The sequence below is a fragment of the Gadus chalcogrammus genome, chromosome 17 (assembly GCF_026213295.1).
Source record: "Gadus chalcogrammus isolate NIFS_2021 chromosome 17, NIFS_Gcha_1.0, whole genome shotgun sequence".
Lineage (NCBI taxonomy): Eukaryota > Metazoa > Chordata > Actinopteri > Gadiformes > Gadidae > Gadus > Gadus chalcogrammus.
The window spans coordinates 983,401-1,011,301 of record NC_079428.1 but is presented as its reverse complement, the minus strand read 5'-3'; the positions used below and the strand labels follow the sequence as shown (position 1 = coordinate 1,011,301).

Below are 27,901 nucleotides of genomic sequence, written 5' to 3'. Positions count from 1 at the left end.
TCTGCTGTTGAAGTTTGAACCGTAGTTTGAGAAGTCAGTGGGTCAGATGTCAAAGGTCCATTTGTTGAAGTCAGAACAGTGGATGCAGAGGTCAAGGGTCCATCTGTTGAAGTCAGAACTGTGGATACAGAAGTAAATTGTTCATTCGTTGAAGTCAGAACTGTGGATGCAGAGGTCACTGTTCCATCTGTTGAAGTCAGAACTGTGGATGCAGAAGTCGATGGCTCTGCTGTTGAAGTTTGAACCGTAGTTTGAGAAGTCAGTGTGTCAGAAGTCACTATTCCGTCTGTTGAAGTCAGAACTGTTGATGCAGAAGTCAATGGTCCATCTGTTGGAGTCAGAACCGTGGATGCAGAAGTCGATAGCTCTGCTATAGAAGTTTGAACCGTAGTTTGAGAAGTCAATGGGTCAGATGTCAAAGGTCCATTTGTTGAAGTCAGAACAGTGGATGCAGAGGTCAAGGGTCCATCTGTTGAAGTCAGAACTGGGGATGCAGATGTTACTGTTCCATCTGTTGAAGTCAGCACTGTTGATGCAGAAGTCAATGGTCCTTTTGTTGAAGTCAGAACTGTTGATGCAGAAGTCAATGTTCCATCTGTTGAAGTCAGAACTGTGGATGCAGAGGTCACTGTTCCACCTGTTGAAGTCAGAACTGTGGATGCAGAAGTCGATGGCTCTGCTGTTGAAGTTTGAACCGTAGTTTGAGAAGTCAGTGGGTCAGATGTCAAAGGTCCATTTGTTGAAGTCAGAACAGTGGATGCAGAGGTCAATGGTCCATCTGTTGAAGTCAGAACTGGGGATGCAGATGTTACTGTTCCATCTGTTGAAGTCAGCACTGTTGATGCAGAAGTCAATGGTCCTTCTGTTGAAGTCAGAACTGTTGATGCAGAAGTCAATGGTCCATCTGTTGAAGTCAGAACTATGGATGCAGAAGTCGATGGCTCTGCTGTTGAAATTTGAACCGTAGTATGAGAAGTCAGTGTGTCAGAAGTCACTATTCCGTCTGTTGAAGTCAGAACTGTTGATGCAGAAGTCAATGGTCCATCTGTTGAAGTCAGAACTGTTGATGCAGAAGTCAATGGTCCATCTGTTGAAGTCAGAACCGTGGATGCAGAAGTCGATAGCTCTGCTGTAGAAGTTTGAACCGTAGTTTGAGAAGTCAGTGGGTCAGATGTCAAAGGTCCATCTGTTGAATTCAGAACAGTGGATGCAGAGGTCAAGGGTCCATCTGTTGAAGTCAGAACTGGGGATGCAGATGTTACTGATCCATCTGTTGAAGTCAGCACTGTTGATGCAGAAGTCAATGGTCCTTTTGTTGAAGTCAGAACTGTTGATGCAGAAGTCAATGGTCCATCTGTTGAAGTCAGAACTGTGGATGCAGAAGTCGATGGTTCTGCTGTTGAAGTTTGAACCGTAGTTTGAGAAGTCAGTGGGTCCGAAGTCAATGTTCCATCTGTTGAAGTCAGAACTGTGGATGCAGAGGTCAATGGTCCATTTGTTGAAGTCAGAACTGTGTATGCAGAAGTCAATTGTTCATTTGTTGAAGTCAGAACTGTGGATGCAGAGGTCACTGTTCCACCTGTTGAAGTCAGAACTGTGGATGCAGAAGTCGATGGCTCTGCTGTTGAAGTTTGAACCGTAGTTTGAGAAGTCAGTGGGTCAGATGTCAAAGGTCCATCTGTTGAAGTCAGAACAGTGGATGCAGAGGTCAATGGTCCATCTGTTGAAGTCAGAACTGGGGATGCAGATGTTACTGTTCCATCTGTTGAAGTCAGCACTGTTGATGCAGAAGTCAATGGTCCTTTTGTTGAAGTCAGAACTGTTGATGCAGAAGTCAATGGTCCATCTGTTGAAGTCAGAACTGTGGATGCAGATGTCGATGGTTCTGCTGTTGAAGTTTGAACCGTAGTTTGAGAAGTCAGTGAGTCCGAAGTCAATGTTCCATCTGTTGAAGTCAGAACTGTGGATGCAGAGGTCAATGGTCCATTTGTTGAAGTCAGAACTGTGGATGCGGAAGTCAATTGTTCATTCGTTGAAGTCAAAACTGTGGATGCAGAGGTCACTGTTCCACCTGTTGAAGTCAAAACTGTGGATGCAGAAGTCGATGGCTCTGCTGTTGAAGTTTGAACCGTAGTTTGAGAAGTCAGTGTGTCAGAAGTCACTATTCCATCTGTTGAAGTCAGAACTGTTGATGCAGAAGTCAATGATCCATCTGTTGAAGTCAGAACTGTGGATGCAGAAGTAAATTGATCTGCTGTTGAAGTTTGAACAGTAGTTTGAGAAGTCAGTGGGTCCGAAGTCAATGTTCCATCTGTTGAAGTCAGAACTGTGGATGCAGTGGTCCCTGTTCCACCTGTTGAAGTCAGAAGTGTGGATACAGAAGTTGATGGCTCCGCTGTTGAAGTTTGAACCGTAGTTTGAGAAGTCTGTGTGTCAGAAGTCACTATTCCATCTGTTGAAGTCAGAACTGTGGATGCAGAGGTCAATGGTCCATCTGTTGAAGTCAGAACCGTGGATGCAGTACTTATTGTTCCATCTGTTGAAGTCAGAACTGTTGATGCAGAAGTAAATGGTCCATCTGTTGAAGTCAGAACTGTGGATGCAGAAGTCGATGGCTCTGCTGTTGAAGTTTGAACCGTAGTTTGAGAAGTCAGTGGGTCAGATGTCAAAGGTCCATTTGTTGAAGTCAGAACAGTGGATGCAGAGGTCAATGGTCCATCTGTTGAAGTCAGAACTGGGGATGCAGATGTTACTGTTCCATCTGTTGAAGTCAGCACTGTTGATGCAGAAGTCAATGGTCCTTCTGTTGAAGTCAGAACTGTTGATGCAGAAGTCAATGGTCCATCTGTTGAAGTCAGAACTGTGGATGCAGAAGTCGATGGCTCTGCTGTTGAAGTTTGAACCGTAGTTTGAGAAGTCAGTGTGTCAGAAGTCACTATTCCGTCTGTTGAAGTTAGAACTGTTGATGCAGAAGTCAATGGTCCATCTGTTGAAGTCAGAACTGTTGATGCAGAAGTCAATGTTCCATCTGTTGAAGTCAGAACTGTGGATGCAGAGGTCAATGGTCCATTTGTTGAAGTCAGAACTGTGGATGCAGAAGACAATTGTTCATTCGTTGAAGTCAGAACTGTGGATGCAGAGGTCACTGTTCCACCTGTTGAAGTCAGAACTGTGGATGCAGAAGTCGATGGCTCTGCTGTTGAAGTTTGAACCGTAGTTTGAGAAGTCAGTGGGTCAGATGTCAAAGGTCCATCTGCTGAAGTCAGAACTGTGGATGCAGAGGTCAATGTTCCATCTGCTGAAGTCAGAACTGTGGATGCAGAGGTCAATGGTCCATCTGTTGAAGTCAGAACTGTGGATGCAGAAGTCGATGTCTCTGTTGTTGAAGTTTGAACCGTAGTTTGAGAAGTCAGTGGCTCAGATGTCAAAGGTCCATCTGTTGAAGTCAGAACAGTGGATGCCGAGGTCAATGGTCCATCTGTTGAAGTCCGAACTGTGGATGCAGATGTTACTGTTCCATCTGTTGTAGTCAGAACTGTTGATGCAGAAGTCAATGGTTCATCTGTTGAAGTCAGAACCGTGGATGCAGAAGTTATTGTTCCATCTGTTGAAGTCAGAACTGTTGATGCAGAAGTCAATGGTCCATCTGTTGAAGTCAGAAGTGTGGATGCAGAAGTCGATGGCTCTGCTGTTGAAGTTTGAACCGTAGTTTGAGAAGTCAGTGGGTCAGATGTCAAAGGTCCATCTGTTGAAGTCAGAACAGTGGATGCAGAGGTCAATGGTCCATCTGTTGAAGTCAGAACTGGGGATGCAGATGTTACTGTTCCATCTGTTGAAGTCAGCACTGTTGATGCAGAAGTCAATGGTCCTTTTGTTGAAGTCAGAACTGTTGATGCAGAAGTCAATGGTCCATCTGTTGAAGTCAGAACTGTGGATGCAGAAGTCGATGGTTCTGCTGTTGAAGTTTGAACCGTAGTTTGAGAAGTCAGTGGGTCCGAAGTCAATGTTCCATCTGTTGAAGTCAGAACTGTGGATGCAGAATTCAATGGTCCATCTGTTGAAGTCAGAACTGTGGATACAGAAGTCAATTGTTCATTTGTTGAAGTCAGAACTGTGGATGCAGAGGTCACTGTTCCACCTGTTGATGTCAGAACTGTGCATGCAGAAGTCGATGGCTCTGCTGTTGAAGTTTGAACAGTAGTTTGAGAAGTCATTGGGTCCGAGGTCAATGTTCCGTCTGTTGAAGTCAGAACTGTGGATGCAGAAGTCAATTGCCCATTCGTTGAAGTCATAACTGTTGATGCAGAAGTCAATGGTCCATCTGTTGAAGTCAGAACTGTCGATGCAGAAGTCGATGGCTCTGCTGTTGAAGTTTGAACCGTAGTTTGAGAAGTCAGTGGGTCCGAAGTCAATGTTCCATTTGTTGAAGTCAGAACTGTGGATGCAGAGGTCAATGGTCCATCTGTTGAAGTCAGAACTGGGGATGCAGAAGTCAATTGTTCATTCGTTGATGACAGAACTGTGGATGCAGAGGTCACTGTTCCACCTGTTGAAGTCAGAACTGTGGATGCAGAAGTCGATGGCTCTGCTGTTGAAGTTTGAACCGTAGTTTGAGAAGTCAGTGTGTCAGAAGTCAATATTCCATCTGTTGAAGTCAGAACTGTTGATGCAGAAGTCAATGGTCCATCTGTTGAAGTCAGAACTGTGGATGCAGAAGTAAATTGATCTGCTGTTGAAGTTTGAACCGTAGTTTGGGAAGTCAGTGGGTCCGAAGTCAATGTTCCATCCGTTGAAGTCAGAACTGTGGATGCAGAAGTCAATTGTTCACTCGTTGAAGTCAGAACTGTGGATGCAGTGGTCCCTGTTCCACCTGTTGAAGTCAGAACTGTGGATGCAGAAGTCGATGGCTCTGCTGTTGAAGTTTGAACCGTAGTTTGAGAAGTCAGTGGGACAGATGTCAAAGGTCCATTTGTTGAAGTCAGAACAGTGGATGCAGAGGTCAATGTTCCATCTGTTGAAGTCAGAACTGGGGATGCAGATGTTACTGTTCCATCTGTTGAAGTCAGAACTGTGGATGCAGAAGTCGATGGCTCTGCTGTTGAAGTTTGAACCGTAGTTTGAGAAGTCAGTGGGTCAGATGTCAAAGGTCCATCTGTTGAAGTCAGAACAGTGGATGCAGAGGTCAAGGGTCCATCTGTTGAAGTCAGAACTGGGGATTCAGATGTTACTGTTCCATCTGTTGAAGTCAGCACTGTTGATGCAGAAGTCAATGGTCCATCTGTTGAAGTCAGAACTGTGGATGCAGAAGTCGATGGTTCTGCTGTTGAAGTTTGAACCGTAGTTTGAGAAGTCAGTGGGTCTGAAGTCAGTGTTCCATCTGTTGAAGTCAGAACTGTGGATACAGAAGTCAATTGTTCATTCGTTGAAGTCAGAACTGTGGATGCAGAGGTCACAGTTCCACCTGTTGAAGTCAGAACTGTGGATGCAGAAGCCGGTGGCTCTGCTGTTGAAGTTTGAACCGTAGTTTGAGAAGTCAGTGTGTCAGAAGTCACTATTCCGTCTGTTGAAGTCAGAACTGTTGATGCAGAAGTCAATGGTCCATCTGTTGAAGTCAGAACTGTTGATGCAGAAGTCAATGGTCCATCTGTTGAAGTCAGAACTGTGGATGCGGAAGTCGATGGCTCTGCTGTTGAAGTTTGAACCGTAGTTTGAGAAGTCAGTGGGTCAGATGTCAAAGGTCCATCTGTTGAAGTCAGAACAGTGGATGCAGAAGTCAATTGCCCATTCGTTGAAGTCATAACTGTTGATGCAGAAGTCAATGGTCCATTTGTTGAAGTCAGAACTGTGGATGCAGAAGTCGATGGCTCTGCTGTTGAAGTTTGAACCGTAGTTTGAGAAGTCAGTGGGTCCGAAGTCAATGTTCCATCTGTTGAAGTCAGAACTGTGGATGCAGGGTTCAATGGTCCATCTGTTGAAGTCAGAACTGTGGATACAGAAGTCAATTGTTCATTCCTTGAAGTCAGAACTGTGGATGCAGAGGTCACATTTCCACCTGTTGAAGTCAGAACTGTGGATGCAGAAGCCGATGGGTCTGCTGTTGAAGTTTGAACCGTAGTTTGAGAAGTCAGTGTGTCAGAAGTCACTATTCCGTCTGTTGAAGTCAGAACTGTTGATGCAGAAGTCAATGGTCCATCTGTTGAAGTCAGAACTGTTGATGCAGAAGTCAATGGTCCATCTGTTGAAGTCAGAACTGTGGATGCAGAAGTCGATGGCTCTGCTGTTGAAGTTTGAACCGTAGTTTGAGAAGTCAGTGGGTCAGATGTCAAAGGTCCATCTGTTGAAGTCAGAACAGTGGATGCAGAAGTCAATTGCCCATTCGTTGAAGTCATAACTGTTGATGCAGAAGTCATTGGTCCATCTGTTGAAGTCAGAACTGTGGATGCAGAAGTCGATGGCTCTGCTGTTGAAGTTTGAACCGTAGTTTGAGAAGTCAGTGGGTCAGATGTGAAAGGTCCATCTGTTGAAGTCAGAACAGTGGATGCAGAGGTCAAGGGTCCATCTGTTGAAGTCAGAACTGGGGATTCAGATGTTACTGTTCCATCTGTTGAAGTCAGCACTGTTGATGCAGAAGTCAATGGTCCTTTTGTTGAAGTCAAAACTGTTGATGCAGAAGTCAATGGTCCATTTGTTGAAGTCAGAACTGTGGATGCAGAAGTCGATGGTTCTGCTGTTGAAGTTTGAAACGTAGTTTGAGAAGTCAGTGGGTCCGAAGTCAATGTTCCATCTGTTGAAGTCAGAACTGTGGATGCAGAGGTCAATGGTCCATTTGTTGAAGTCAGAACTGTGGATGCAGAAATCGATGGCTCTGCTCTTGAAGTTTGAACCGTAGTTTGAGAAGTCAGTGGGTCAGATGTCAAAGGTCCATCTGTTGAGGTCAGAACAGTGGATGCAGAAGTCAATTGCCCATTCGTTGAAGTCATAACTGTTGATGCAGAAGTCAATGGTCCATCTGTTGAAGTCAGAACTGTGGATGCAGAAGTCGATGGCTCTGCTCTTGAAGTTTGAACCGTAGTTTGAGAAGTCAGTGGGTCAGATGTCAAAGGTCCATCTGTTGAGGTCAGAACAGTGGATGCAGAAGTCAATTGCCCATTCGTTGAAGTCATAACTGTTGATGCAGAAGTCAATGGTCCATCGGTTGAAGTCAGAACTGGGGATGCAGATGTTACAGTTCCATCTGTTGAAGTCAGCACTGTTGATGCAGAAGTCAATGGTCCTTTTGTTGAAGTCAGAACTGTTGATGCAGAAGTCAATGGTCCATCTGTTGAAGTCAGAACTGTGGATGCAGAAGTCGATGGTTCTGTTGTTGAAGTTTGAACCGTAGTTTGAGAAGTCAGTGGGTCCGAAGTCAATGTTCCATCTGTTGAAGTCAGAACTGTGGATGCAGAGGTCAATGGTCCATTTGTTGAAGTCAGAACTGTGGATGCAGAAGTCAATTGTTCATTCGTTGAAGTCAGAACTGTGGATGCAGAGGTCACTGTTCCACCTGTTGAAGTCAGAACTGTGGATGCAGAAGTCGATGGCTCTGCTGTTGAAGTTTGAACCGTAGTTTGAGAAGTCAGTGTGTCAGAAGTCACTATTCCATCTGTTGAAGTCAGAACTGTTGATGCAGAAGTCAATGGTCCATCTGTTGAAGTCAGATCTGTGGATGCAGAAGTCGATGGCTCTGCTGTTGAAGTTTGAACCGTAGTTTGAGAAGTCAGTGGGTCAGATGTCAAAGGTCCATCTGTTGAAGTCAGAACTGTGGATGCAGAGGTCAAGGGTCCATCTGTTGAAGTCAGAACTGGGGATTCAGATGTTACTGTTCCATCTGTTGAAGTCAGCACTGTTGATGCAGAAGTCAATGGTCCTTTTGTTGAAGTCAAAACTGTTGATGCAGAAGTCAATGGTCCATTTGTTGAAGTCAGAACTGTGGATGCAGAAGTCGATGGTTCTGCTGTTGAAGTTTGAAACGTAGTTTGAGAAGTCAGTGGGTCCGAAGTCAATGTTCCATCTGTTGAAGTCAGAACTGTGGATGCAGAGGTCAATGGTCCATTTGTTGAAGTCAGAACTGTGGATGCAGAAATCGATGGCTCTGCTCTTGAAGTTTGAACCGTAGTTTGAGAAGTCAGTGGGTCAGATGTCAAAGGTCCATCTGTTGAGGTCAGAACAGTGGATGCAGAAGTCAATTGCCCATTCGTTGAAGTCATAACTGTTGATGCAGAAGTCAATGGTCCATCTGTTGAAGTCAGAACTGTGGATGCAGAAGTCGATGGCTCTGCTCTTGAAGTTTGAACCGTAGTTTGAGAAGTCAGTGGGTCAGATGTCAAAGGTCCATCTGTTGAGGTCAGAACAGTGGATGCAGAAGTCAATTGCCCATTCGTTGAAGTCATAACTGTTGATGCAGAAGTCAATGGTCCATCGGTTGAAGTCAGAACTGGGGATGCAGATGTTACAGTTCCATCTGTTGAAGTCAGCACTGTTGATGCAGAAGTCAATGGTCCTTTTGTTGAAGTCAGAACTGTTGATGCAGAAGTCAATGGTCCATCTGTTGAAGTCAGAACTGTGGATGCAGAAGTCGATGGTTCTGTTGTTGAAGTTTGAACCGTAGTTTGAGAAGTCAGTGGGTCCGAAGTCAATGTTCCATCTGTTGAAGTCAGAACTGTGGATGCAGAGGTCAATGGTCCATTTGTTGAAGTCAGAACTGTGGATGCAGAAGTCAATTGTTCATTCGTTGAAGTCAGAACTGTGGATGCAGAGGTCACTGTTCCACCTGTTGAAGTCAGAACTGTGGATGCAGAAGTCGATGGCTCTGCTGTTGAAGTTTGAACCGTAGTTTGAGAAGTCAGTGTGTCAGAAGTCACTATTCCATCTGTTGAAGTCAGAACTGTTGATGCAGAAGTCAATGGTCCATCTGTTGAAGTCAGATCTGTGGATGCAGAAGTCGATGGCTCTGCTGTTGAAGTTTGAACCGTAGTTTGAGAAGTCAGTGGGTCAGATGTCAAAGGTCCATCTGTTGAAGTCAGAACTGTGGATGCAGAGGTCAATGGTCCATTTGTTGAAGTCAGAACTGTGGATGCAGAGGTCAATGGTCCATTTGTTGAAGTCAGAACTGTGGATGCAGAAGTCAATTGTTCATTCGTTGAAGTCAGAACTGTGGATGCAGAGGTCACAGTTCCACCTGTTGAAGTCAAAACTGTGGATGCAGAAGCCGATGGCTCTGCTGTTGAAGTTTGAACCGTAGTTTGAGAAGTCAGTGGGTCAGATGTCAAAGGTCCATCTGTTGAAGTAAGAACAATGGATGCAGAAGTCAATTGCCCATTCGTTGAAGTCATAACTGTTGATGCAGAAGTCAATGGTCCATCTGTTGAAGTCAGAACTGTGGATGCAGAAGTCGATGGCTCTGCTGTTGAAGTTTGAACCGTAGTTTGAGAAGTCAGTGGGTCAGATGTCAAAGGTCCATCTGTTGAAGTCAGAACAGTGGATGCAGAGGTCAAGGGTCCATCTGTTGAAGTCAGAACTGGGGATTCAGATGTTAATGTTCCATTTGTTGAAGTCAGCCCTGTTGATGCAGAAGTCAATGGTCCTTTTGTTGAAGTCAAAACTGTTGATGCAGAAGTCAATGGTCCATCTGTTGAAGTCAGAACTGTGGATGCAGAAGTCGATGGTTCTGCTGTTGAAGTTTGAACCGTAGTTTGAGAAGTCAGTGGGTCTGAAGTCAATGTTCCATCTGTTGAAGTCAGAACTGTGGATACAGAAGTCAATTGTTCATTCGTTGAAGTCAGAACTGTGGATGCAGAGGTCACAGTTCCACCTGTTGAAGTCAGAACTGTGGATGCAGAAGCCGGTGGCTCTGCTGTTGAAGTTTGAACCGTAGTTTGAGAAGTCAGTGTGTCAGAAGTCACTATTCCGTCTGTTGAAGTCAGAACTGTTGATGCAGAAGTCAATGGTCCATCTGTTGAAGTCAGAACTGTTGATGCAGAAGTCAATGGTCCATCTGTTGAAGTCAGAACTGTGGATGCGGAAGTCGATGGCTCTGCTGTTGAAGTTTGAACCGTAGTTTGAGAAGTCAGTGGGTCAGATGTCAAAGGTCCATCTGTTGAAGTCAGAACAGTGGATGCAGAAGTCAATTGCCCATTCGTTGAAGTCATAACTGTTGATGCAGAAGTCAATGGTCCATCTGTTGAAGTCAGAACTGTGGATGCAGAAGTCGATGGCTCTGCTGTTGAAGTTTGAACCGTAGTTTGAGAAATCAGTGGGTCAGATGTCAAAGGTCCATCTGTTGAAGTCAGAACAGTAGATGCAGAGGTCAAGGGTCCATCTGTTGAAGTCAGAACTGGGGATTCAGATGTTACTGTTCCATCTGTTGAAGTCAGCACTGTTGATGCAGAAGTCAATGGTCCTTTTGTTGAAGTCAAAACTGTTGATGCAGAAGTCAATGGTCCATCTGTTGAAGTCAGAACTGTGGATGCAGAAGTCGATGGTTCTGCTGTTGAAGTTTGAACCGTAGTTTGAGAAGTCAGTGGGTCCGAAGTCAATGTTCCATCTGTTGAAGTCAGAACTGTGGATGCAGAGGTCAATGGTCCATTTGTTGAAGTCAGAACTGTGGATGCAGAAATCGATGGCTCTGCTGTTGAAGTTTGAACCGTAGTTTGAGAAGTCAGTGGGTCAGATGTCAAAGGTCCATCTGTTGAAGTCAGAACAGTGGATGCCGAGGTCAATGGTCCATCTGTTGAAGTCTGAAATGTGGATGCAGATGTTACTGTTCCATCTGTTGTAGTCAGAACTGTTGATGCAGAAGTCAATGGTCCATCTGTTGAAGTCAGAACTGTGGATGCAGAAGTCGATGTCTCTGTTGTTGAAGTTTGAACCGTAGTTTGAGAAGCCAGTGGGTCAGATGTCAAAGGTCCATCTGTTGAAGTCAGAACAGTGGATGCAGAGGTCAAGGGTCCATCTGTTGAAGTCAGAACTGGGGATTCAGATGTTACTGTTCCATTTATTGAAGTCAGCACTGTTGATACAGAAGTCAATGGTCCTTTTGTTGAAGTCAAAACTGTTGATGCAGAAGTCAGTGGTCCATCTGTTGAAGTCAGAACTGTGGATGCAGAAGTCGATGGTTCTGCTGTTGAAGTTTGAACCGTAGTTTGAGAAGTCAGTGGGTCTGAAGTCAATTTTCCATCTGTTGAAGTCAGAACTGTGGATGCAGAGGTCAATGGTCCATTTGTTGAAGTCAGAACTGTGGATGCAGAAGTCAATTGTTCATTCGTTGAAGTCAGAACTGTGGATGCAGAGGTCACTGTTCCACCTGTTGAAGTCAGAACTGTGGATGCAGAAGTCGATGGCTCTGCTGTTGAAGTTTGAACCGTAGTTTGAGAAGTCAGTGGGTCAGATGTCAAAGGTCCATTTGTTGAAGTCAGAACAGTGGATGCAGAGGTCAATGGTCCATCTGTTGAAGTCAGAACCGAGGATGCAGATGTTACTGTTCCATCTGTTGAAGTCAACACTGTTGATGCAGAAGTCAATGGTCCTTCTGTTGAAGTCAGAACTGTTGATGCAGAAGTCAATGGTCCATCTGTTGAAGTCAGAACTGTGGATGCAGAAGTCGATTGTTCTGCTGTTGAAGTTTGAACAGTAGTTTGAGAAGTCAGTGGGTCCGAAGTCAATGTTCCATCTGTTGAAGTCAGAACTGTGGATGCAGAGTTCAATGGTCCATCTGTTGAAGTCAGAACTGTGGATACAGAAGTCAATTGTTCATTCGTTGAAGTCAGAACTGTGGATGCAGAGGTCACAGTTCCACCTGTTGAAGTCAGAACTGTGGATGCAGAAGCCGATGGGTCTGCTGTTGAAGTTTGAACCGTAGTTTGAGAAGTCAGTGTGTCAGAAGTCACTATTCCGTCTGTTGAAGTCAGAACTGTTGATGCAGAAGTCAATGGTCCATCTGTTGAAGTCAGAACTGCTGATGCAGAAGTCAATGGTCCATCTGTTGAAGTCAGAACTGTGGATGCAGAAGTCGATGGCTCTGCTGTTGAAGTTTGAACCGTAGTTTGAGAAGTCAGTGGGTCAGATGTCAAAGGTCCATCTGTTGAAGTCAGAACAGTGGATGCAGAAGTCAATTGCCCATTCGTTGAAGTCATAACTGTTGATGCAGAAGTCATTGGTCCATCTGTTGAAGTCAGAACTGTGGATGCAGAAGTCGATGGCTCTGCTGTTGAAGTTTGAACCGTAGTTTGAGAAGTCAGTGGGTCAGATGTGAAAGGTCCATCTGTTGAAGTCAGAACAGTGGATGCAGAGGTCAAGGGTCCATCTGTTGAAGTCAGAACTGGGGATTCAGATGTTACTGTTCCATCTGTTGAAGTCAGCACTGTTGATGCAGAAGTCAATGGTCCTTTTGTTGAAGTCAAAACTGTTGATGCAGAAGTCAATGGTCCATCTGTTGAAGTCAGAACTGTGGATGCAGAAGTCGATGGTTCTGCTGTTGAAGTTTGAACCGTAGTTTGAGAAGTCAGTGGGTCCGAAGTCAATGTTCCATCTGTTGAAGTCAGAACTGTGGATGCAGAGGTCAATGGTCCATTTGTTGAAGTCAGAACTGTGGATGCAGAAATCGATGGCTCTGCTCTTGAAGTTTGAACCGTAGTTTGAGAAGTCAGTGGGTCAGATGTCAAAGGTCCATCTGTTGAGGTCAGAACAGTGGATGCAGAAGTCAATTGCCCATTCGTTGAAGTCATAACTGTTGATGCAGAAGTCAATGGTCCATCTGTTGAAGTCAGAACTGTGGATGCAGAAGTCGATGGCTCTGCTGTTGAAGTTTGAACCGTAGTTTGAGAAGTCAGTGGGTCAGATGTCAAAGGTCCATCTGTTGAAATCAGAACAGTGGATGCAGAGGTCAAGGGTCCATCTGTTGAAGTCAGAACTGGGGATGCAGAGGTCAATGGTCCATCGGTTGAAGTCAGAACTGGGGATGCAGATGTTACAGTTCCATCTGTTGAAGTCAGCACTGTTGATGCAGAAGTCAATGGTCCTTTTGTTGAAGTCAGAACTGTTGATGCAGAAGTCAATGGTCCATCTGTTGATGTCAGAACTGTGGATGCAGAAGTCGATGGTTCTGTTGTTGAAGTTTGAACCGTAGTTTGAGAAGTCGGTGGGTCCGAAGTCAATGTTCCATCTGTTGAAGTCAGAACTTTGGATGCAGAGGTCAATGGTCCATTTGTTGAAGTCAGAACTGTGGATGCAGAAGTCAATTGTTCATTCGTTGAAGTCAGAACTGTGGATGCAGAGGTCACTGTTCCACCTGTTGAAGTCAGAACTGTGGATGCAGAAGTCGATGGCTCTGCTGTTGAAGTTTGAACCGTAGTTTGAGAAGTCAGTGTGTCAGAAGTTACTATTCCATCTGTTGAAGTCAGAACTGTTGATGCAGAAGTCAATGGTCCATCTGTTGAAGTCAGATCTGTGGATGCAGAAGTCGATGGCTCTGCTGTTGAAGTTTGAACCGTAGTTTGAGAAGTCAGTGGGTCAGATGTCAAAGGTCCATCTGTTGAAGTCAGAACAGTGGATTTAGAGGTCAATGGTCCATTTGTTGAAGTCAGAACTGTGGATGCAGAGGTCAATTGTTCATTCGTTGAAGTCAGAACTGTGGATGCAGAAGTCAATGGCTCTGCTGTTGAAGTTTGAACCGTAGTTTGAGAAGTCAGTGGGTCAGATGACAAAGGTCCATCTGTTGAAGTCAGAACAGTAGATGCAGAGGTCAATGGTCCATCTGTTGAAGTCAGAACCGTGGTTGCAGAAGTCAACGGTCCATCTGTTGAAGTCAGAACTGTTGATGCAGAAGTCGATGGCTCTGCTGTTGAAGTTTGAACCGTAGTTTGAGAAGTCAGTGGGTCAGATGACAAAGGTCCATCTGTTGAAGTCAGAACAGTGGATGCAGAGGTCAATGGTCCATCTGTTGAAGTCAGAACTGGGGATGCAGATGTTACTGCTCCATCTGTTGAAGTCAGCACTTTTGATGCAGAAGTCAATGGTCCATCTGTTGAAGTCAGAACTGTGGATGCAGAAGTCGATGGCTCTGCTGTTGAAGTTTGAACCGTAGTTTGAGAAGTCAGTGGGTCCGAGGTCAATGTTCCATCTGTTGAAGTCAGAACTGTGGATGCAGAAGTCAATTGCCCATTCGTTGAAGTCATAACTGTGGATGCAGAAGTCACTGTTTCATCCGTTGAAGTCAACACTGTGGATGCAGTAGTCGATGGATCTGCTGTTGAAGTTTGAACCGTAATTTGAGTAGTCAGTGGGTCCAAAGTCAATTGTCCATTCGTTGAAGTCAGAACTGTGGATGCAGAAGTCACTGTTCCATCCGTTGAAGTCAGAACTGTGGATGCAGAAGTCAATGGCTCTGCTGTTGAAGTTTGAACCGTTGTTTGAGAAGCCAATTGGTCAGACGTTACTGTTCCGTCTGAAGTTGGAAGCGTAGATTTTTCAGTTGAAGTTCCTGTACAGAAAAGTTATTATTTTACACTTATAAGTATTTTTATTCGCCATACAGAATGTTACATTAATGTGACAGATAATACGTATGACACTAAAGATGATAAGAGCATTATTTCTGACATATTTGGTCTTAGATCTTTCTGTACATATACTTCTGTACATTCTGTATTTGCTCATTGTTGCTGGAGCCTTAAGTATTAAGTTTGTTAAATGTAAAAATAATCCTTCATCAGTGTATCACCTAGAAGATCTCTGTCTCATATCTGCACTATCTGCAGTTTGACTCAAAGTCCGGTAATAAAACAGGCTCATAAATCTTTCAACCATGAGATTTGTTCATGTAGATAGAGTTACGGCCCTTAAAAGATAAGAGTTAAGAGAGGCAGCAGAGAGAGATGTCATGTTTCCCGAAGCTCCCCTAGGCATTGGAAAAAACTACTTAATTCATCGTTCAGATCTACTTTATTTTATTTTATTTCATGATCATAATACTTAACAATATATAGTTTGTTTCCGTCGTCCTCCATTGCTCGATTCATCAATACATTTTGGCACTTTTTATGAATCCCGGATCAGACCGCAGCAAAAGCCAAGGACTTTCCTATCGCCAATATGCCTCTGTACTCGGATATCTCAGGCATGGAGACTGGGAAATGCACAGACTGCACCAAACTGTGACAGACAGTCGCTTTATTTGAAACGAGACTAGCAGCATTCGAAAAATGGACTCCTCCAGGATACAGTTCCAATGGGTGAGTTTGCTGAGCTAACTCAGACAAATACACAACAAGATGATCAAAGCTACTTTGTATCCTTCCCGAAGCTGGACAAGAGAGAGACGGTTCCAGCTGCGTCTCACTGGCACAGAGTCGGCGCTAAGCCAAAACAACATACCAAACTGTATCAACAAGTTCACTCAACGCCAAATGCTAAGCTACCCAAAGCTAGCAGAGACGGAACAAGAACCAGTCGCCATGGAGGGGAGCTGCTCATGCGTCGGCCACCCGTGCACCCCTGAGCCCCGAAATGTGTCCGGACGGACGGTGTGGACAGAGATGGAACAAGAACCAGTCGCCACGGAGGCGGGCTGCGCATGCGTCTGCCACCGCCACCTCAAGCCAACAAGGGCCCATCTCACAGAAAGCAGCTGAATCAGACACTCTGATTATGGGAGACTCAATCATCAAGGATATAGCCGGTAAGAATATCAAAACATGCTACTTCCCAGATGGAATGGTTAGTGATATCAACCAGAAACTAGCCACAATCATATTGGAAAAGCCCAAAATCTCACAGATTATTGTGCATGCAGGACTTAATGATATTCGAATAGAACAGTCAGAACTTTTGAAGAGGGATTACACTGATCTATTGGATACACTAGACAAAATACACATCAAGTCATTCATCAGTGGACCCATACCAGCAGTTGACAGGGGAATAAACAGATTCAGTCGTTTACTTGCTCTGATTATATGGCTTTCCAGAGTCTGCAATGAAAGAGGAAGGGGCTTTATTGACAATTTCAACTTATTCTGGGGGCGCAAATATCTTTCAGAGCAGATGGCCTACACCCAAACAGGTTAGGCACAAAACTGTTTAGGGACAATCTTCTCTTCTCACTTTCCCACAAATCTCCATGGTCTGACGCACAGGCCACAGTCAGAGCACAGGTTGAGAAGAAGCGAGACTATAGCCTCCCCCACACATCTACTCTGCCACTATCTGACACACAGATAGCAGACAGCCCACAGACCTTGAAGAGCGACAACAGCCCGCCCGACGCCATCGACACTGCCTTCCCCCATCGCTGATGCTGGCTTGGCGAGGAACGGCCACCCCCCTCCTCTGCACTCCCCCATCGACGATGACCTCCAGCCTCATCTCTCCCATAACCACAACAACATTCGAGCTCCACTGTCTCCTCCCTTTGCAATTTTCCAGCTGACTTTAAGAAGCTGGAATATGTTGGCATCAAACTGGCATCAATGATAGCATCGCCACGGCATGGCCACAGGCTGATAACACCCAAGAGGAGGGCGCCCAAGCCCCCCCCCCCTGTACTGATAGTAGTCCTGAGTATTACTGAGACAAGAAAGGGTTCAGCCGTAGACACAGTATAAAGGAAGTTTCACATAATCTGCTGAACCCAAGGTTGCCTGCGTCAAAACATGGCAACTTTTGCATTTATGCTGTAACCACTAAGAGATTAAACAAAGGGAAATTTAGACACACTGCTAACCTCCCAAATCTCATATCTATTGCCTCCAAACCAAAAACAACCTTAAAGCCTATCAACAACACCATCAGGATGGCTCTACTTAATGTTAGGTCTCTTAATAAATAATCATTTTTAGTTAATGATTTTATTACCACTTCTAGACTGGATTTTATGTTTTTAACTGAAACATGGCTGGAACAAAATAACAGTGCAACCGTTCTGATAGAGACAGCTCCTCCCGACTATAACTTTTTTGATGCATGTAGATCTGGAAAAAGAGGTGGAGGGGTTGCTGCTGTATTTAAAAATGTATTTCAGGGGAAACCGATGTTATTTGGTGATTTTCCATCATTCGAATACCTTAGTGCTGTATTGAAATGCTCCCCCAGAGTTCTCCTATTAATTATTAACAGGCCACCCACATTTTTCGATGACTTCACAGAATTATTGTCTAGCATCTCCACAGAATTTGACTGCCTAGTTATAACTGGTGACTTCAATTTTCATACTGATGATTTGAATGATAAGTGTGCAAAAAAAGGTATTACCATTTTGGACACATTGGAACTGTCTTAACATGTGAAAGAGGCTACTCATTGTAAGGGGCAACCTCTAGACCTGGTTATCACGAAGGGCCTCAATGTTTCTGATCTCTCTGTGACCGATCCTTCCTTGTCTGACCACTTTTGTGTTTTCTTTAACATATCTTTTATTCCCGACATACAGACAAAATCAAATACTGTCAAAAAACGGTATATCAATGAAGATTCTAATGTACTTTTTAAAAAGACCATCTCCTTGCTAGCACGTCTCAACCCATGTTCTGCTAATGATCTTGTAGAACATTTTTGAAAGTCATAGATGTCATTGCACTTTATAAGATTAAAACGATTTCTGGAAAGCAAAAGGCACCCTGGGGAAAAGCTGCTTCTGTAACAGCACAGAAAAAAGAATGCAGGAAGGTTGAACGCATCTGGCGTAAAACAAAACTTCATATTCACCATGATATCTATAAAGAGAGCCTTCGTGCCTACAATTTAGACTTAAAAAGTGCTAGAGAAACGTTTTTCTCCAATATCATTAAAACCAACACTAATAATGCAAAAACCCTATTTGCAACTGTTAACAGACTGACCAACCCCCCAACACAAATTCCACCTGATCTCCATTCCACGCAGAAATGCAATGAGTTTCACTAGACAGATGTTCCCACCAACTACCGTGGAAGAAATAGTACACATGTCCCCAGAACAGATGGGAACAGCTCTCCTGCCGAGGCACCTCTTATTGGTCAAAGGTTCTAAAATACTAAAATTGTTAAATGTTGTCTCCCTACTTCTCTCCCAGAGGTTTCAATGAGACTATGTTGGCCGGGACTTAAACCCATGTTTCCAGATCTCAGTTGTGATTAGGTGTGCATCGACTACCTCCGGTACAACACCGAGAGGCACAGATTGAGATGTTCGGAAGTTATACTTATAGTTGACGTCATATAGGAATCAATGTTATGTGAATATAACGTGTCAAATATGACTTTGACCATGTCATGGCTAGGATAACTGTGGTAAAGTGGAGTGTCTGGATGTGAATAAGGGCAGACGATCGTAAGCACTGCAGACCTGGGTTCAAGTCCCACCAACAATACTCTCTTCAAACATATTGGCTGTTTTGAACCGATGTCTTGTGAATTGTAAAGTCAATTATTACCTCTCACCCAGTGGCGGCTGCTGGTCTTTTAAAGAGGGGAAGCTCATTTTTGGCCTACATCAAAATAGTTGTCAATTTATTTATACCTCAATTCGGCCCTCCGTTCCTTTTCAAGAAAATGCTAGCTGGCTAGTTCACTCCGACCTAGCCAACAGTATAAATGAACGAACTAACGAAACAATATTAATCTCGGAACAAGGAAATGCGGAAAGTATGTTAAACTGAAACAAGGAAATACAATAAATGTGTTTTATTCACAGTGTAATAAATTAATAATGGAAGCAATTTCGCCAAGCAAATACCAAGAAATGCGTTGCAGTTTGTCATGAGACTTCACTTGCAAAATCCGCGATGGGACTGAACTCCGATAGTGAAGTGACTGTGTATATCTCAAATAGCTGTCAATCAAAAAGTGATTCAGACTTTCGACTGATCCTCCAATCATAACGCGGAAGCCCAGCGTCCAGGCTAGCCCAGGCCAGCCCACTGCTCCATCCACCCCCAGAGACGCTGAGCGTCCGGGGGCGGGACAAATCTGGGCATTTATCCAATGACCGTCGAGTTTCGAGGCAATGAAAAAAACTGTTCCATGCAGTCTCATTGAAGTGAATGGACGCTCGGCTTCTACGGTCTAATGCATTGACATTACGGGAATGTATGAGAAGTTAACAAAATCGAGTCAGTCTTGGATAGGATTCTTATCGAACTCGTCTTCGACATGAACGTATTTTAACGAATTTGTAGTCAATGAAATGTTAACACAACAATACATATTTGACTATTTAATGTTCGAAATTTTAGGGGAAGCTGAGCTTCCCTTGCAGTCTTAGAGAAATCGCCACTGCTCTCACCAACTCCTTGCTCGTGTCTCTGTGGCGCAGGTGATAGAGCTGTTACCTATCTGTTCTGAAGACATGTGTTCGATTCCTGCCATGGCAGGTTTTGTGGGAATGAATGTATGGTGAACGGATGATTGCGAATAACTGTCTGTGTGAATTGATTGCTGTGAATGACTTAATTCACATCAATCAATTTGCCCAGACGGCAATTCAGAATGAATGGGTGAGTGGGAATGACTGTCTGGGGGGCTGGATGGCTGTGAATGAGTGCACTCATTCACAGCCATCCAGTCCCCCAGACAGTCATTCGAAATGAATGTGTGAGAGTATGGATCCCTTCACTAGACAGATGTTCCCACCAACTACCGTGGAAGAAATAGTACACATGTCCCCAGAACAGATAGGAAACAGCTCACCTGCCGAGGCACCTCTTATTGGTCAAAGGTTCTAAAAATTTTAAATTGTTAAAATTCGTCTCCCTACTTGCCTCCCAGAGGTTTCGAGCAGAGTGTGGTTGCTGGGACTAGAACCCATGTCTCCAGTTCTAATATTCAATTACATTTTCAGTCAGTGTACACCGACTATATCCGTCACGCCACCAAGACGCACAGAGTGAGCTTCTCTGAAGTTATACTTATAGTTGACGTTAGAATAGAGATAGAAGACGATAATCTCACAAACAAGACACTGCAACTCAGATTCACACATTGCCAACCTTTACACAATGTCCTTAACCCCCTGGCCTCAAACAGCAGACCATGAACACCTGTTAGTCATGCACGAGGCTCGAACCAGCCTTTGAGGAAGGTTCATGGCCCGTGCATTGGGGACAGTGTTGGGGGCCATATCCATTGCGCCACAGAGATGTACACTATGACATTTTCGGAAGTTAACTTGTCGATGAGGCTAGTATAGACGTGTCTGAGAAGCAAGAGGATTGTACCACAAAGAAGACACTCACACAATCATCATGACTAACCGTTTGCATCACCACTAATACAATATAAATAATTAATATTAATGATTCACCTGAGTCCTAAAACTGATATTGTAAACAGCACTCTTACCTTTTCTGTACTCTTTGAAGAACAAATGCGTTGCCTACCTTGCTCATAAACATTCAAACGAATCCAGTGATTCAGCTTAACTAAACCAACGGTAACAGAGAAAGCCATATCAACTAACATGTTGTAATATTGATGGAGCAAATGTCCGTACTACACACCAGCTAGGTAGCTGCTCCACTCCTCCTAGGTGACTTATCCTGGCCAAGGACGCAGGGTGGTGGTGTTAAGGTCAAGGTTTGATTCTGAACAGGGCCTGGGGCTCCGCTGCCATCCAGGAGATCAGCCCAGTGAAGCCAGGGAGGGCTGGGCCTAATCTGTACACACTGATTGGTCAACGAGCCACAAGTGTGCAGCCACACCCAGCCCCAGAGTCCAATCAGACTCGGCCAGCTGAGGCTGCAGAAAACACCCTCCACTCACACTCCCACAGGTCAAATACACAATATCCATTTAGGCTAAGGGCTAAAGGGAAGGTTGAGATTGAGGCACACCACACATAAAACATGGCAGTGTGTGTTTCCTTGTTATTGGCCCAAAGCTATTTCTGCCTTCATTTTTCCTCAATTTTCAGTCTCTGATCAAGGGCCGGAGAGATCGGAGAAACACGTCAGAATTTGTGAAATAAAAACAAACAGTGGTACCGTTTCTTTATATATTGTGTTCTCAGATCTCCGCCAAGCTTTGGCACACCAGAGGAATGGCACCGACATCTAGGCACCTCTTTAAGCTAAATTCTTTTTTTTATCTTGTATTCCTACTGCTCTCTGAGAGGTTTCAAGGAGAGTGTGGTTGTCGGGACCTCAACCCGTGTCTCCAGATCTCAGAAGTGTTTACATTTTCAGACAGTGTACACTGACTATCTCCGTCGTGCCACCGGGACGCACAGAGTGAGATTCTCTGAAGTTATACTTTGAGTTGATAAACTAAGAAGATGATAATCTCACAAACGAGACGCTGCAACTCAAGATTCACACAATACCAACATGAACAGGACTCGAGCACGATGTCCTTAACGCACTGGCCTCAAACAGCAGAACTTGAACACAATTACTCATGCACAGGGCTCGAACTAGCCTTTGAGGAAGGTTTGCGGCCCATGCATTGGTGACAGTGTTCGGGGCAATATCCATTGTGCCACAGCAAACTCACGCCACTATACTTGCGCCCTGAGAGTAGTGATGGGTCGTTTGCGACCGAATCAGTTTGAATTAACAAATCTTTAACAAGAACGAACCAACCTGATTCTTCTCTCTCGTTCGTCTCGATCGTTGTCAGACTCGACTCCTCCCAGACCCACTAGTCGCTGAGTCGCTAACTCACTGTTCGTTCACTGACTGAGTGGTGAAGAGAGAAGAGGCTAGTGAGCTAGCGTACAATAATATGATTAAATATCAGTGAAATGGTAATTGCATGCTGTTTTTGTATTTTCTGTGTCATGCCAGAATATATATTAAATAAAATATTTGAATGTCTCGTCAATCTGTCTCGTTCTTTCATGGTTCATTCTTACTCAAGCGACCCACGTCCCCCACCTTGGTGGGGGGGGGTTAACAGGGAGAAAAATCAAATATGCCCAGAATGAACACAACTGTACATAATTAACTTTTAAACTCCATCATTGCTAAATCAAGTCTATTATCTTGCTGATCTGTTAAGCTTCCAATAATCAACTCCCTCCCCCCCATTCCGCTGCATTTGATTAAAGTTGTAATGTTGTGTTGATTGATGACCACAGCACAAACATGCAAAGTAATTTAAATATGATGATGTAAAAGATTGTACATACGTGCGAAACTTCATAGAAATAGCATATGAATGTGTGTTTTTTCCAACCGCCCTCCAGAGTGGAAAACCTGACTACGCACCGCCGTAGCGTTTCCGCCTACACTAAGACGCAAAACTCTGCTCAGATCTGCGCACGTCGCATACGCGTCTACGTCACATACTGTACATGCACGTGTACAGGGAAATACACAAACATGTTGGATTATTTCCATGCGTCGGACCGTCAAGCTGCTCTGGCAGCTCTAACAAAGTTACAGGAGTCTTTCCACGAGATGTACAGGATATGTACAGATAGTATTACTGAACGGAGAAGGATCTGTAATTATGTTTTGGTGTTCGCGGCGCAGATAAGAGAAGGAAGATTCTACACATGCACTCAGACATGGTGGTGTTGTGTGATAGTGTATCACAGCACTACCTAGCCGCCTGACATGCATACCCAATCGAATTCCACACACTTTTGCGTCACCGTATAAGCGCAGATTTCCTCCCAAAAATGCTAGTCTAAACGCGGAATGAAAAGTGAAGACGCGACGCCACTTTTGTGTCTTCTGTTCAGACCGTCATCATGTAAACGTAGCCTAACCCGGGGATTCCCCCGGACGCGTTACGGCCGCGTTACGGCTGCGGCACGGAACGGCTGCGAATTTGCCCTGTTTGCATCTCCACCGGGCGCGTTACGGCAGCGCAACGCTGCCTTGCGAGCCATCCGTATTTACGCGAGATCACGAGATCAGGCGATAATCCTAAACCTAATGTACTCACCTTCCACTCCCAAAACTACTGCAATTAAATGCCAGGCTTTGTCCTTTCTGACATTGTCCTTATAAAAAGGATGATTTGAGACCCTTTGACTGATTGACTGCTGACCTGGTGCCACCGGTCATGACGTAATAATGTTGATTTGAAGTTGTGATAGGCTACGTGAGCTGAGTATTGTGTTTTATTTAGAAAATTGACAGGATGCTCTATGGCTTTTACTTTTTCACTTCCTGCCCTGCTCGATCTGCTCTGTTGAAATTGACGCGGTTCAGCAACGGCTTGCGGCAAAAATAGAAATGCTACGGAATGATAGCGCTGCGGCACGGCGAGCCGCTCCTGGGACACTGCTGAGACGTTCCGCAGCTGCGCCCGGTGGAAATGGTCTCATTGATTAGAGTGGAACCTATCTGCTGCGGTGACCGCGGCCAAGACGTGCCGCAGCCGTAACGCTGCCGTAACGCGTCCGGTGGAGTCAGGCCTTAAAATAAGAAACGTTAAATGGCCATTTAAGAACATGTAAATGGTTGGAAACAAATAAATTGACAGCTGAATGAAAAGCGCAAAGCATTGCTAAAAATGCAGAAATGTAAAAGTAATTGAACTGAAGAATCTGAAACAGACGAAATTGTATGTACTCGCCTTATGCTAATTTTCCCCAGCCTAATGCCATTACGTTATCCAATTGAGTGGGAAAATGGTCCAATCTGGCAACGCTGCCCGAACGTCTTGGGTTAGAAGTAGGCCAATTGAGAGAAAAAAAAAAAACTGGCAACACTGCCTGCACGACCTCCCGTTCTACCTCAGCGTAAATCAATGAGACCAACTGAAAACGAGCCCCCCCCCCCCCCCCCACACACACACACATTTAGTTAGAAAAATTCTAATTGATTAAATTATCATAAATAAGCTCTATCTGCGCCTGAATATCCGCTAACACACACACGTACATCACACGCACGCACGCAAACGCGCACCCAAACCTTACTATATACTGCACATTCAGAAAGGATCTCATTCACTAATCCTTTTTTCACACATTACGCATTATTTAAAAATGGATCAGATTCACAAATAAATATAAATAAAGGAACTTATAAATCCCATTTCCTCAGTCCTTGTTTTTACAACTTGAACGGCGTCCTGTTGCCGGCGCGTTGATTAATGAAGTGTGCAGCGGGGGGAAGGCGGATAAGGGGCAGACGCTTTTATCCAAAGCAACTTACAATATGTAGGCCTACATTCGCAGAAGGTGAAACAATATCTCACTGTCGGTAGAGTAAGAAACAGTAATCCGTACAGTATATATCATGTATATATAGAGAGAGGGACTATAGTAATTTATTCATATAGTGTCTATATATGCATAAAAAAAAAATATATAGATCTATATACTGTATCTGTACATTATTATATACTGTATATATCTCTCCCTTTATATATATATATATATACACAGAGTCAATCAATTTATAAATACATATGATATATGCATTTGTATTTGCTGCTCTACCTCTGTAGATACCCCGGCATCAAGCCACTATTCAAATCGCTGTATTTCATATTTTATGCCTTTATTGCTCATCGGTTGAAACACCTTGTTTGTGTTATATTTAACCGATAAAGCCTACTCATTCATACGAAACATTTCTTCCTCCTTCCACCATCTCCTCCATTATCTACAACATGAATCGCTCACCCTCCACCAGCGGTCCACAGAGGACCACCACCCAGGTGAACACCACCCAGGTGAACACCACCCAGATGCTCCTACGGGAAGTCGAGGCCATCGCGGCCCGCAGCCTTTCTGAAGTTAGCCGGGGAGAAACGGTTCCTCGTGAAAAAGAAAGAGAGCGTAATCCCTTGTTTGAGCGCGTCCAGCGGGATCCCAAGGAGCTCCGGTGTCTGAATGTGCAGTTTCCTCCTGTGCCTCCTAGACATTTGGTGTAATAAGGAAAAGGGAGCATGCACCACACCCATAAAGTAATCAAACAAAATGTTGGCCGAGTTGAGATTATATATTTGATGATGGGAACAGGTTAATAAAAGTCCTTCCTGAAAGGGGCAAAGGTTTTAGGAAAGGCCAGGGCAAAGCAACCAATCCTAAATAGTAGGATTGCTATAATGAGTAATCTGCGATTCAAAATCTTTTAACCGACAATGTAGGTGTTATGTATCATTTCTTCAAAAATGGGTTTGGTTTGCATTGGTCTTTAATGATTGACCGATTATTCATAACCATCGGTTAGGGAAAGCGCATGACCTTTGAAGGGATATTTATTATCACAAACATATCTTAATAGTAACAACCATACCATACAGAATAAACTTTACTCTCACTTGCGGATCCCACGGACATTCATTAGAAAAGGTTTTACATGCATGCAGAGTCTGGGCTAGATGGGGTCTGGGGGGCCCGACACAACTGCAGCCCCAGACGAGCTCTCTCTACGGCCCTGCCTCAACCCCCGGGGGAGAGAGACGGCAGCGGGTTGGGCAGAAAGAGCAGCGTTGTTGATCCTCCATCCGTAGTGTGCGTTGCTGGGTGAGGGAACAGTGTAGGGGCCAATGAAGAACTCATTGTTTAATGATAATAAGTTAGTTAAAAACAATTAATTATTGGTATTGATGATTGTTTTATTATTTACAGGGTTTATATAAGTCTAAAATGCATAATTTAGTGATGTATACATGATAAAAACATTTCTATATTTGACTTATCGGTTATTATGGATGTCCCGATCCGATCCACGGTATCGGTATTCTTAGTTTGCAACCACGTGATCAAAATGACGTAAAAAGTGCTCACGTCACGACGGCGGCCATCTTGGTAGGAAAACACAAGCAAAAACACAGGCGTCTTCTAGCAGCGAACACAATAGTGCGATACAAATGTCTGAATATTTCTCAAATTTAAGCGGCCCCGCCAGGGGAAGATACCAGCAGGAAGTTAACATGTTAGGTTTCGATCCCTACAAGCTGAAAAAGTTGGATTTTAGCGAGGATCTGGCCCTTCTACCGAGCGTAGATTACGGGTTAAGGGTTTCCTGTTAAAAAAACAATTTAGAACTACAGGCGCAAAAACTCTCGCAAAGAACCTCTCACAAATTGATTGAGCCCCAAAACTTACCAGTTATGAAGTGATTACCACAAATACGAGTGTTGGCGAGATTTATTTGTGCCATGTCGCCCCGGTAGATGTTCGAAATCCATGTCGCTCCTCGGTCAACTCACGCGTCCGCTCACCTTGAGTTGTGATCACTTTTGGAATCCTAAAAAAAAACATGAAATTATTCGCACAACCGTGCACAGCACAACTGGTAGGCATTATAAGCCAAACAAAATAATATAATAGCGAAACAATTGAGGTTAGATACGCGCTTTGCGATTGAATGACCTCCACTCTAATGTGATGTTGGGCGCAATGTTGTGATCGCTTTCCTACCAAGATGGCCGACTTCCGGTTTGGTTACGAATTTTAATTAGCTGTGACGTCAGTTGCAAACGAAGAATTGGTCCGATATTGACCCATTACGCTGTATCGGACATCGGAGGAGAGAAAGAAATATGATCCGATCTGCGCGGCGTGTCACCTGATAACAGTTAGTCGTCAGTTAGGCGCATGCACATGAGAGCTACCACATGAGAGCTGGTAGCACATGAGAATTTGTTATTTATTTTTTTTATTTGTATTATTTTTGTAGCTTTAAATACAGCCCCTTGATAAATGTAATTACTAACTGTTCATTAAAAAAGTATTTCTGCTCAATTTAAAAGGTTGAATCTCCTCGTGACTGAATGTTTGTATACAGCTCGCGCAGGCTGTATGAGCGTAGGCTGGACGCACTCCCCTTTTTTCTGCACAGCAAAAATCACAGTGTATATTATACTCTATGGGTGTACATTTAACACCCATTTCGGGGTATATATATATATAGGTCCAAGAGTTCAGTTTTCACTGAACACTGTTAGAAGAGCAAAATATGTACTCCAAATTTAGAGTTAGATTTGAACACTTTGAGAGTGCAAATGCATTCAGTGCTTCCTTACACCTGCAGTGTAAACCTACAACCCCAGAGAGAAAAAAGATGTACTCCAAGTCAGTGCTTTGTAGCACTTCGCAGAGCTGATTATTTAATACTTCTAGAGTGAGAATGTACTCTGACTGGTGTACAACCAACACCTTTGAGATGAATTATCAACACTTCATGAATGAATAGTCTACACATTAGATTCTTGAAAACAATATATTTTTATTGATGCTGCTGTTGTTGTTACAGTGCATACATATATAATATAGTTAACATTATAGTTAAACTTTAATTATTTTACATCAAGAACCATATACAGATTGTTTATTAAAAAGTACATTTTATACACACAATACCATCAGTAGATCACCCGTCGACGCCATTTTGTTTTCAAGTACGTACGTACGTATGTATTGGTACGTACCGTATTGGTCAGAATATAAGACGACCCTGATTATAAGACGACCACCCGTTTTTCAACACAAACATTTAGAAAAAAAAGATTTGCAGACCAGATTTGCAGAACAAAGAACAGTGAATTAAACACATATTAATGACAATAATAATAATGCCAGTCAAGGCCACGGCGCTTTCAAGGCAAAATATGTACAGTATGATTCAAAATTAATATCAAGCAATAATCAAGCAACATTGGGAACATTTTTAAATAACATAGAAAAATACAGGCCACATATTTAACTTAACTAAAATTTGCCAAACTTCTCCTCCGATCTCTATCGCTCACACACGTCCTCTGCCCCGCTGTGTTTGCTCTCGCTGTCAGCGCTCCCCAGCTGCTCCGCTTCCACCGGCTCCGCCCAAAGTGCGTTTTCTCTGACGTAGTCAAAAACTCTCCGGTCAACCTCACTGAAACGGCCACTTTGAGGACCACGGTAGGATTTGCGCTGACTGTTGACGTCTTTGAGACGTTGTTTTGGTGCTCGCCATCTTCTTACGTTACACTCCGTGACCCCAAAC

General features: G+C 43.9%; 1 protein-coding gene across 1 annotated transcript in view; it reads right to left on the bottom strand.

Annotated features, from left to right (window-relative positions):
* The window catches only part of LOC130370385 (mucin-2-like), a 59,905-nt gene extending 35,223 nt beyond the window's left edge, over positions 1-24,682 (bottom strand). Inside the window, exon 1 of the mRNA XM_056576145.1 lies at positions 24,592-24,682. Coding sequence (XP_056432120.1) covers positions 24,592-24,682 — 91 coding nt within the window. The remainder of the gene's footprint in view (positions 1-24,591) is intronic.
* Between the last annotated feature and the right edge of the window lie 3,219 nt (positions 24,683-27,901).